We start from the raw sequence: 11237 nt of genomic DNA, 5'->3' as shown, positions 1-11237 counted from the left end.
TGACACCAGACTATGAGCTGCCTGGCAGCTGTACAGCAGGAGTGTTAAAAAGGCAAACTATGGCCTCCAAACGCCCCTGCCTGGCGCAGGCACCGGCCTTTCCCTTGGGTTCAGAAGGGCCTGCGTTTCAGCAGAGCTGAGTGCTTCTGGGCCCCAGGAATCAGTCCTTCCTGGGCACCCCCGCCCAGGCCCAGGTTCACCCACTGCAGAGGATCAGGCTGGACTGGGGGAGGGGTGAGGGCGGGTGCCCACAGGCAGGCCAGCAGGCCGACAGCGACAGGCGGGGCCTGGACACACGCCAGCCGATTCCTCACACCTCATGGCCGTCTCCTCCACTTCACACCTTGTAGTCATTCAAGATGAGAAAGGGCCTGGAAAACTATGCCCCTGGCCTTAGCATAAGCCCTGGCGTGGCTCACTCTGCCCCTTGCCCAGCACTGGACCGCCTCACACGTGTGGCCTCCCAAGGTGCCAATAGAGTAAAGGCAATGACACCAAGTGTATAGGAAACATTTTTATTTCAAAAAGTATTGAAGGCCCTAAAACGGCAGCATTCTGCACGTGACATTTGCCTCCAGCACAGACAATAAATACGCGCACCCACCGCCCTCTGGGGCTGGCCCTGGGTGCCGACGGGGGGGGGGGGGGGGGGTGACGAGAGTCATAAATACAGAGTGGTCAGGTCGGCATTCAAGGCCATCCCCGAGTCCCATAACTTATGTGTCTTGGAGACCGATACAAGGGTGTGCACCCCACAGTCCCACCCCGGTCCCCAAGTCAGCGTACATTCATCTGCAAGTGGTGGGGCTTCCCAGCCTGAGCCCTGTGCTGGGGGGGGGGGGGGGGGCCAGGGCAGGGAGCACACGTCTGAAGGCTCGTTCTGATGCCCAGACCCCTACATGCCCTCCCACGGTGCCTGACTCACAGTGGGGACGACCCATGGGGATGGCAAGGGCTGGCTGTGAGCTGTGCCGCCCAGCAGGTGTTGAACATGAGATCTAACCCACCGCGATGACCACACACAGCAGGGCCCACCCAGCGGCCCTGGAGGCCACAGGCTTCCTCCCAGAACCGGTGCCACCGGCCAATGAAAGGGTCTGCAGTGGCACTTGTGAAGTGACGGTAACCCTTTCTTCCGGTGAGAACATACAGAAATGCCGCTCAGCAAACATCTCAATTTATCGCATGAGAAAATGCGAATACTTTCCTCACTGGACAGGAGACCAACTCCAGCCAAGCTGCGCCGGGGGCCTGAGGGACAAGCCCACGCAATCCACGAAAATGCTCACTCTACCAGAGAGACATGCGGAGCCCTGGGGCTCGGACCTCCTGGATCCCACCCCCACCCCCACCCGCAGAGGCCTGTGGACAGATCACAAATCACTAGCCCTGGCTCCCACCGCCTCTTAGGGCCAAACTGCCGTTCAAACCTTGCAAGCAACCGCGAAGCCACACTGCCTGGGGCTGCTTCCGGGGCAGGATTCCTGACCACAGGCGAGGGCACTGTCCGCCTGGCGGGGCTTCGAAGACCAGCTCCCAGCGCCTCCCGGAAGGAGCCCGCCCTTGCACCTGCAGGCTTCTACCCTCTTGCACTGGGTCGAACTTGGAGAGGCCTCTGAGCCAGGGCGGAGGGCAGAGGAGGACATGCCAGCTGGCGGGGTGGGTGGGCAGGGACACCAACATCAGGCTCAGCCCAGGCGCACGGAGACATGCTCAGCAGGCCCAGGCCCAGGCTCCTCCCAGGCCACACCAGTCCCACCGCCCCACGCCCCTGGTCTGAGCTCAGCTGCTGGAGGCCCACCTCCGTGGGGATGTTTCTGTGCGTAACTCCCTTCATCCGGGGAGACAGCGCGCTGGGATGCAGCCTCGCCCGCCTGATCCCGTGCGGCCTGCGGGAAGGCAGCCTCAGCCACTCTGACCCCCTCCACTCATGCCCCAGGGGCTCTCCTCCCCCGGAGGTGGGTGCAAGGGGGTGACAGTGGGGAGGCGGGGGCGCAGGGGTGGTGGCCTGTGGGAGCCAGACACGCGTCGGTGAGGAGGCAGCTCTTCCTGGGCCCAGGGAGGGCGGTTCACAGCTAGCGCTGCAGCTGTGACTCGGGTCTAGATGCAGAGGGTCCTGGTGTCGGACCCTGAGGCTTGCTCGGCAGCCCAAGAGCCGGGTTCCGCCTGGTGAGCCCCACCTGTCCTCAGGCACGAAGGAGGGGGTCGCCGCCCCCGAGGTGCTGGGTTACTGCATCGAGGCCCTCCCTGGGCCAGGCCGGGGCTAGTGCAGCTCCTGGGGGTGCTCTGGTGGCCGCCGGGGCTGGCCCACGTCCATGTCGCTGGTGCTACTGTCTAGCTCAAAGCCACGTCCACCCAAGGGCGTCTGGGGCATGAACTGGCGGAAGATGCTGACGCTGCCATGCCAGAAGGTGGGCTCCGGGAGCCGCCCCACCACGCTCCAGGCCCGAGTCTCAGGGTCATAGGCTTCCACCACATCCGAGAGTTCAAACGTGTTGTCATACCCGCCCGAGACGTACAGCTTCCCTCCGAGGACTGCCAGGCTGCCTCCCACGTGCACCTGTGGGCCAAGGGCGACAGGTGAGTGGCGGCCAGTAGCCAGGGCCTGGCAGAGCCCCCGCAGTCCCTCTCCATGGAGAAGGTGCCTGGGACCCTCAGGAGGGGCGGCCGCAACACTTCAGGAAGTGACGCTGGGAGCCAGGACCGCCAGCACCCTTCCTGCACCCCACCTCGGAAAAGGGGCTCCACGCCCAGCCCTGCGGTGGTCAGGGGGCTGCAGAGGCTGAGTCTCCCTGGGAGCAGCACCGGCCTCTGCGGCAGGTGCGACCGGTCTTCCCCCCTTCCAGACGGGGAACTGAGCCTCTGGGACGACCCGAGACTAAGCTCTGAGCCACACGGCTGGGCCATCATCTTCGTGTTTTTTTTGTTTGTTTTTTAAAAAATATATTTTATTGATTTTTTTTTTTTTTTTTTTTTTTTACAGAGAGGAAGGGAGAGGGATAGAGAGTTAAAAACATCGACGAGAGAGAAACATCAATCAGCTGCCTCCTGCACATCTCCTACTGGGGATGTGCCCGCAACCAAGGTACATGCCCCTGACCGGAATCGAACCTGGGACCCTTCAGTCCGCAGGCCGACGCTCTATCCACTGAGCCAAGCCAGTTAGGGATCTTCCTCATGTTTGCTATGAGTATGTATAGCTCACTTTGGGGAAAAACATAAAGTTAATTTCTTAAGGATAAAGATGTCAAGCTGTGATGTTGTAAACTGCGGCATGTGCCACTCAGAGGTACCTGAGAGCAGGTGTGGAGATGTTAAGGAAGACAGAAAAGATGCAGGTGGGTAGGTGGGTCTGGGACTAAGGAAATTTGCCCGAGTGGCCAAATGCTGCCGCTGCCTCTTGGCTCCATGACACTATCCGGCTCGGCACCTCACTCCTCAATGTGCAGAGAGAAGGGGAGACCCGATCAGGCAACAGCACCAGCACCGCGTGGGTGCCCTGCTCAGAGCACACAGCAGGCGCTCAGTAAGTACATTACCAAGGTCAGCCCCCAAAGACCTCCTGTCTGACCTTGTCCCCCCTGTTGTCAGCTTGCTCACTGGCACCAGCCACACTGAACTGAGACCTTGTTCTAGGAACCAGGCTCGCCCTGCCCCAGGGCCTTTGCACGTGCGGTCTCTGGGGGACACTCTTCCCCAGTATGCTCTGTGACTCAGGGCGGCCTGTGCTTCCTCTGCAGGCAGACTTACCTGATTCATAGATGGGATCTTGTCCCATTCGTTCTTCGTGGGGTTATACACATCCACCTCGGCGGAGTCGTCCCTGTGGAGGGGAGGAGGGGAGAGTGGGTGGGAGAGACTACAGAGGAGGGTCCTCCAAGCCCACCTTTGGGGACTTCTTTGGTGCCCTCTGACAGCCCATTACCTGTAGAGAGCGCCTGGGAAGGCACATGGGCATGTCTTTAATTATTGGCAGCTGAAGCCAGTGGCATTGGCAAAGTCCGGGAAACATGCTTTGCCAAAAGGCAGGAGTGCTGTCAGCTTGACCTTCAGCCCAGGTGCCAGGGGGAGGGTTTCATTATCTAAATCCAGGCAAGCCCCGGGAATGAATACGACTGGAGCCCACCCAAGAATGCGCATAATCTCCTTTGTCTTGACTTTCAGTAAAACTTCCTGGTTTTTTCTGTAGAAAATAAACTTGCTGTATTGGCTCTGGGTGTCTGTCTCTCCATCAGAGGACAGTGGTCCCACCCGGCCCCAGCTTTTTCCCTCCACCTCTTTGTCTGTCTCTTTCTTTCATTTTCTCAATCCCCAGCCGCCCCTACTCAGGAACCGGACCGCTCTCTGGCCACAGAGAAAAGAGACATATTTATAATTACCTAGTTGGACGCTAGCCCTGATTTCAGGCCCCACCCCCACCTCTGGCCTGGGTTCCGAGGCCAGAAGCCAGCCTTCCTCCCTAAACCCTCAGGTGCCTGACCCTTTCCCCAGCACCCAGCACCCAGCACGAACCCACTGCCCTCCCCTCGCTGCAGCCACACTGGCTTCAGATCTTGAACTTATCGGGGTTCTTCCCACCTGCCTCCTACTCGTCCTTCCGACTTGGGCTTGGGCCACCTCTTGAGGACAGTCTTCCGTGGCCGACCACCCTATCGCGCACCCCCACGTGGCCCGGACCAATCCTCGATCACTGCCTCACCTCTGCTGTCAGCCCTACCCCACCCCGTTCACTGTGCGTCCTCAGTGCACAGCAGGGGAACCACGGCTACAGGAAGGAAGGTGCCCCTGAGCTACCCTTCCCCTTGGGGTCACCCTTATTAAAGGCTCCAAGGCACAGCCTTGAAAAGCAAAGACTCTCCCCAAAATAGAATGACCGCAGACAAGGCGTCGGCAGGTGGGCCAGACAGTGAGTGTGTGAGGCCCTGCACTAGCAGCCACGGGTACCTGTAAAGTGGGGCTGGCCTGTTCCAATCAAGCTTACTCATGGATCCCAGAAGTCTGCCATTTCACACTTTTCACATGTCAGAAAACGGTACTCTTGCCCGGCCGGTGTGGCACAGTGGTTGAGCACTGACCCAGGCACCAGTCAGGGCACATACCCGGGTTCGGGCTCGATCCCCATAGGGGGTGCGCAGGAGGCAGCCAACTGATGTCTATGTTTCTCTCTCCCTCTCCCTTCCTCTCTGAAATGAATAGAAACATACTTAAAAACAAACAAAATAGCTTTGATTTTTCCCCTCAAGTTATTTCAAAATGCAAAAGCCATTCCTACTTTGTGGCCCATACATACCCTGGTAATTAATCCTGGAGCCAGCGGGCTGTCTGCCCCGAGCTGGAACGCACACCCTGCAGCCAGATGGGACCAGGCGGGACAGTGTTGCCAGCCCCTTCCCCTGCAGGGCCCCAGCCAAGGAGCCGCTTAAATGGGGACCAAGGTGGACAGGGCTAGGGGGGGTCACTGGGGGGGGGCCCTGCTCACAGCCAGGAGAGGAGCAGGCAGGGGATGCGCCCCGACACAGCAGCCACCTCCCTGGGAAGACACCTTCAGGATCTGCCCCATAGGTAGTGTTTTGAGCAGGGGGCATGTGGTCCATGGGGCACCAAAGGGCATGACAGGGTGGCTCTGTGACCAACATTCAAGTGCATCAGACCAGGCGCTGCCCGCACTCAGGTGAGTCACGGCCAGACCCGAGGACAACCGACTGCCTTTCCTGACCACTCACTCTCTCAGCTGGGCTGGGGCTGGGGGGGCAGAGCTGGCCCCCCACCCCCACGTGGGGCGGTTGGGTAACGACAAGTGACTGAGACCAGGAGGAGCGCACGGACCCGGCCTTGGGCACACCTTGCCCTGGGACCGCAGGGCGGAGGACATTCTCAAAGGCACGCAGCCTGGAGAGCCTGCGAGGCTGGCACGCTGATAAGTTGTATTTATAGCCTCTCCACCCCTCGGAAGACACCCACCCCGACTTCAGGGAGGGAGAGCTGGGGGAGGGGTCAGATGTGTCTATAAGAGGACCCGGGGCTGGCGACATTCCAGGGCTTTCTCAGAGCCGCCTCCAGGCTCCTGGCCACGTGCAAACAAGGCCACCTGCCTGAATGCGCTCACCAGAAAGTCCGTGGAGAGGGGAGTGGCAGCTCAGATGGTTCAAGGCTTGGGGGTGGGGGGAGCGTCTGAGGCTCCCAATTCAAAGCCCCAGCCCGAAGGGGGGACAGAGGGGACACAGGGGCGTGCTGTTCATACCGTCCCCTTCCCTCCTGGTCCGTGTGTGCAGGACGGCTCCAGGCCAGGGAGGGAGCAGCAGGGACACAGCACAGAGGCTGTGCGCAGTGGGCAGGGGGTGCTGGCGCCGGGATGCCCATTAGGCGGTGGCACGTGGCCATGACTAGTCGCCGAGACCTGTGGGTGCTGCCATGCTGCAGTGGCTCCACACGGGGACCTGGGCATCCTTGGTTCACACCTGGTGCGACCACGAGAGGCCTGTGGCAGGAAGTCCCCCACCCCGGCAGGCCTTTCGCCACCTGTGAAAAGGGACGACGATGGGGGCCCCCTCCTCATGGAGGCCAACCATGCAAACGCCCAGCCTGGGAAGCAGGCGGCACAGCGCTCGGCGAGTCCAGGCCCCAGCCCGCAGCATGCGCTCCCACTGTCGTCATCCCCACAGGCAGCAGCCTGCTCAGTACCAGCTGCCGGACCTTGGACAACAGCATTCGTTAGGCCAAAGTCATGGGCCCTCCCGGTGCCAGGCCAGGGGAGGGGACAGACCCAGAACCGGCAGACGCGCACTGGACACAGACGAGGGGGCGGGCAGTCCAGCCACCTGGCCGCTGGCACCTGGAGGCAGGCCCCCACCTGCCAGAGTGGGGTGGACACTCTGCTCGGTCGTTCTGTCAAGACCACACGTTCCCCAAAGTCTCGAGTGTCCACAGAGCGTCCCCTGGCCTGTTTAAGATTCAGAACCCCGCTCAGACGGTCAGGGTCCGGGGCCTCAGGGCTCCCCCAGGGGCGAGTCCAGGCAAAGGGCTCCTTTCATTTAGCGCCTGGAAGGTCCCTGGAAGGACCTCGCTCCACCACACCCGGGACCCCGCCACTACGAAAACCTGAAGCCCCAGAAGCTGCCGTCAGAACTGAGGCTGCGGGTCAGAAAGCCCAGCCCTGGACCCCAACCCGGCCTCGTCCACGTGGCGAGAACAGGGACGATGCGCTTCGCACGGGGCCTGGTGCGATCGCGCCGTGGCCTTGGCCCCTGGGGACTCACCTGATGAAATACATGAGTCCGTTCAGAGTCACTGTCTTGGGGGCAAACGACCAGGGCGGAAGCTGGCCACAGGCCACCAGCGACCACAGGTCCGTGTCCGGGTCGTAGCACTGCATCACCATGGCCTCCTTGCCGGCCAGCGAGCCGATGGCGTAGAGCCGGCCGCGGCAGGCCGTGGTGGAGCAGTTGTCCATGGGGTAGGTCATGGGCTGCAGGGCCTCCCAGGAGTCGGTGGTGTGGTCGTAGCGCTCCGTGCTGTCCGCGGCCACCACGTACAGCAGCCCGTCCAGCACAGAGGAGCTGTGGTACTCGCGGGCCTTGAGCATGGGCGCCACCTCCGTCCACTCGTTCACGCTCGAGTTGTACCTCCACACGCAGTCGTACAGCCTGGAGCCATCGGACCCACCTGCCAGGACACGCACAGCAGAAGAGTCAGTCCCTGCCCGCTGGGGTGAGTCACCCACCTACGCCTTCCTGAACTCCCCACAGGGCATCTCCAGGGGAGGAATGAACCTCCCTGGCTTTGATGTAAACACACGCCCTCCTGCACTGTAAATGCCCAGGCCAGGGGCTCCCTGCCACGGCTCAAGCAATGCAGACGCTGACCACTGCTCACCACCCCTGAGACGCGACGGTTGGGCTTCATGCCACAAAAACACCGCCAAATCTCTGCGGCCGAGCAAAGGCCCTGGGGCCACGATTCTAAGAAAACAACCTGGGTCTGGACCCCACGTACACATCAAGCACCTCAACTGGACCAGGGCATCAGGTCTGAGCCGGTCCTCCTGGGGACACGGCACGGGAGTGGGGTGCACAGGGGCTTGTTCACCAGAGTCCAGGCTGCCTGGCCACCCCCTAAGCAAGGCCGTGCAGAAGCAGCAGAGAGGAAACCCACTTCATGCCGCAGCAGGAGACCCAACACGCACCGTCACGCCCGAGTGGACTTCCAGCTCCAGTTCCTGATTTAGGAAAAAGTCATCAAGTGGTACAGACACAGGGCGGGGCAAAAGTGGGTTTACAGTTGTATCCGCTTTCCAACACAATAACTAATAAATAATGACGAGAATAAACTTTCACACGCAGACAACTGTAAACCTACTTTTCCCCACCCGGTACACGCATACTCAGTTCTGCCTACATTTCAAAAAAGAACTGAGCCCTAACCGGTTTGGCTCGGTGGGTAGAGCGTCGGCCTGCGGACTGAAAGGTCCCAGGTTCAATTCCGGCCAAGCGCATGTACCTTGGTTGCAGGCACATCCCCAGTGGGGGGTGTGCAGGAGGCAGCTGATCGATGTTCCTCTCTCATTGATGTTTCTAACTCTCTATCCCTCTCCCTTTCGCTGTGAGAAATCAATAAAATATATTGTAAAAACAAAACAAAAAGAACTGAAATAGAAAACATCAAAGCCCTACGGTGCTGACTGTAATCATGACGTAAACGAGTCCAGCCAGGACCCAGGACCTCGCCTGACCCCAGGGTGGAGGGACCCCAGGACCCAGGGGCTGCGTTCCCTGCCCCCGAGGCAGGCGCCACAGGCAGAGCAGACAGGACATTCTATCCGCCCGTGGCCCTGAGCTTTTTAAAGGGAGAAAACAAGCCGGGCAAATGCGTCCTCATGCGGCAGGCCTTTTTCCTTCTAAGGGAGAGAGAACTGTGTGCCCGAGGCAGCTGAGGCACTGTCTCTCCCGTGAAATTCCCGACAGGCAGCTGCTCAGAATGACCGCCACCTGTCTACACCCAGAGGATTAGCTGCTCAGCTGGGGCATGTAGGCAGGGTGTGCGGAGGTAGGCCAGTCTGACCACTTTGGGGAGCGAGTTCCCCCGCCAGGCGTGGGTGGGGGGCACGGTTCCCAAACGCAGGGCCAACCTCAGATTGCAAAGGGGCCGATTCTGGGAGATGGCAGCAGAGGCTGGACCCCGAGCCGCAGATCAGGAAGCTGTGGCCACGGAGTGGAGTGTGTCCTGAGGCCGGGATGCCTCCCACTTGTCAGCTCAGGGCCCGGCAGGGACACGGCCCGTCTCAGAGCTGACTTTCTCCCGTGTGCCAGGCCCAGCCCACGGCCTCACCGAGGGATCCCAGGCCGCAGCGGGCGGAGTGCACACCCAGCCGGCTTCTTTCCTTATATAGCCCTCGCGGAGACCACCCCTCCTCACCCCGCGGAAGGAGGTAGCCTCCTGTTGGAGCCAAGATTTATCCTCAATAAAAACTTTGGGAGAAGCCCAATGTGGACCCGCCCAGCGTGACTCGGCAGTGTTTTGGGGTTTGAGCCAAGTAACTGGAAGAAAACCTCTCAGCATGTGACTGTGTTTACAGTCATTGGGCAGAGAGCAGCCTAAACACCATGTGACCCACAGCTCAGCCCAGGTGCAAGGCCAAGGGAGCCTAGTCAAGGGTGACCAAATGCGAGCCTCAGCGGCCTTGGAGGCTGGGCGCGGAGAAATCCCCAGGAGGGGGGAATGGATGTGTCACACAGGGCGTCGGCCCCAGGCCTGTCGCTGGATTCCCTAGGGAGAAGAGAAAGCGCCCACTGTGCGGAGTGAATGCCCGGCTATCTCCCAACCAAATGGGGGGAGTAGCACTTCCTGGGGAAAAGAGTGGGCTCCCCAGACAGGCCCCGCAGCGCGGGACAGACACCCACAAACAGCTGTGTCCCGCTCACACAGGAGGCCCTTCTTCTAGGCTGAAAGTACCGGCTTAGAAGAGAACCGCAGTCCAGCTCGAGGGGCTGAAGTGACTGACCGCTGGGCGCGGGCCCAGGTTCGGTGGGTTTCTCGATAAGGTAGACTTGCTCCCGCAGGGGCGCAGGAGACCAACCCCAGAGACCCCTGCCGCGGGGTCGGCCGGCTCGGCGTCCTCCCGACCAGCCCACTCACCCGTCACGTAGATGTCGTTGCCAAGCGCCACGATGCTGTAGCCCCCGCCCAGGTGGTCGGGGAACTCGGCCAGGTAGCGCCACTGGCCCGTCTGCGGGTTGTAGCAGTCGACGGTGACCAACTCGTCGCAGTCCTGGTCGCAGCCGCCCACGAGCACGAGGATCTCGGCGAGGCCGGTGGAGGGGCGCGGGCGCATGCGGGGGCAGGGCCCGCGGTCGTGGCGGTCGTAGCGCGCCGCCTGGAAGTCGCGCGCCTCGCGCAGCAGGCGCAGGCAGGGCGGGCAGCAGGCCACCAGCGGCTCGGCCTCGACGTGCGCCAGCAGGTAGAAGCGGCGCACGAAGGGCAGGCGCACGGCCTCCAGCAGCTGCGGCCAGTGCGCGGCGCGGCGGGGCGGGTCGGCGCGCACCCAGCGCAGCGCCAGCTGGTAGGCGGCCTCCTCCTTGGGGACGCACAGCCCGTCGTCGCGCAGGTAGCGCAGCAGGCGCGCCAGCGGCAGCCGCTCCAGCTGCTCGGCGCCCAGCTCGCCCACGTGGCGCAGGATGAAGCGCTGCGCCGCGTTCGCCAGCCCCACGCAGCTGAAGGCCTCGGCGAAGTCCTGCATGTCCAGGCAGTTGGCCAGGTCGAGCTGCTGCTGCAGGAAGGCGCCGCACGCCTCCTTCACGGCCGGGAACTGCAGCAGGTCGGCGGCGCGCAGCAGCGGCTCGGCGTTGTCGCCGCTCACGGCCACGCGGCCCGTGTAGCTGAAGTCGAGCAGCAGCTGCAGCATGTCGGGCGGCACCCCGTGCAGGCGCACCCGCTCGGCGCGGCTCTCGCGCAGCTGCCCGGCGAACATGGCGCGGAAGTAGGGGCTGGCGGCCGCCAGCACGGCGCGGTGCGCCGGGAAGTCGCGCCCGCCCGCCGCCTCCAGGGTCACGTCCAGGAACTTGCGCTCGGCGCGCAGCTGGCTCAGGCCGCGCAGCAGGCTCAGCGCGTGCGCGGGGTCCGAGAAGGGCAGCACGGCCAGGGGCGCCGGCCGCTCCATGGCGCCTTCGCTGCGGGGCCGGGACGAGGTACCGGGGGAGGCCGCGGCCGGGGCCAGCGGGAGAGACGCGGCGTGGCCGGCGCAG

General features: G+C 62.2%; 1 protein-coding gene across 3 annotated transcripts; it reads right to left on the bottom strand.

Moving 5' to 3' along the window:
- Positions 1 to 499: 499 nt before the first annotated feature.
- On the bottom strand, positions 500 to 11237 carry KLHL21 (kelch like family member 21). Of its 3 annotated transcripts, XM_059691439.1 has the most exons (4): positions 10132 to 11234; positions 7257 to 7662; positions 3751 to 3823; positions 500 to 2560 (listed from the first exon to the last, which is right to left on the bottom strand). In XM_059691439.1, exons 1-4 carry the CDS (start codon positions 11150 to 11152, stop codon positions 2264 to 2266), a joined length of 1797 nt encoding a protein of 598 aa, XP_059547422.1. In that variant the 5' UTR covers positions 11153 to 11234; the 3' UTR covers positions 500 to 2263. The 3 variants fall into 3 exon arrangements, with proteins under 3 accessions (XP_059547422.1, XP_059547423.1, XP_059547424.1); XM_059691440.1 differs by lacking the exon at positions 3751 to 3823 and having other exon boundaries at positions 10132 to 11235; XM_059691441.1 differs by lacking the exon at positions 500 to 2560 and having other exon boundaries at positions 3751 to 3938; positions 10132 to 11237.

The sequence above is a fragment of the Myotis daubentonii genome, chromosome 3 (genome assembly GCF_963259705.1).
Source record: "Myotis daubentonii chromosome 3, mMyoDau2.1, whole genome shotgun sequence".
NCBI classification, from domain to species: Eukaryota; Metazoa; Chordata; class Mammalia; order Chiroptera; family Vespertilionidae; genus Myotis; species Myotis daubentonii.
This window is presented reverse-complemented; position numbering and strand designations above follow the sequence as displayed.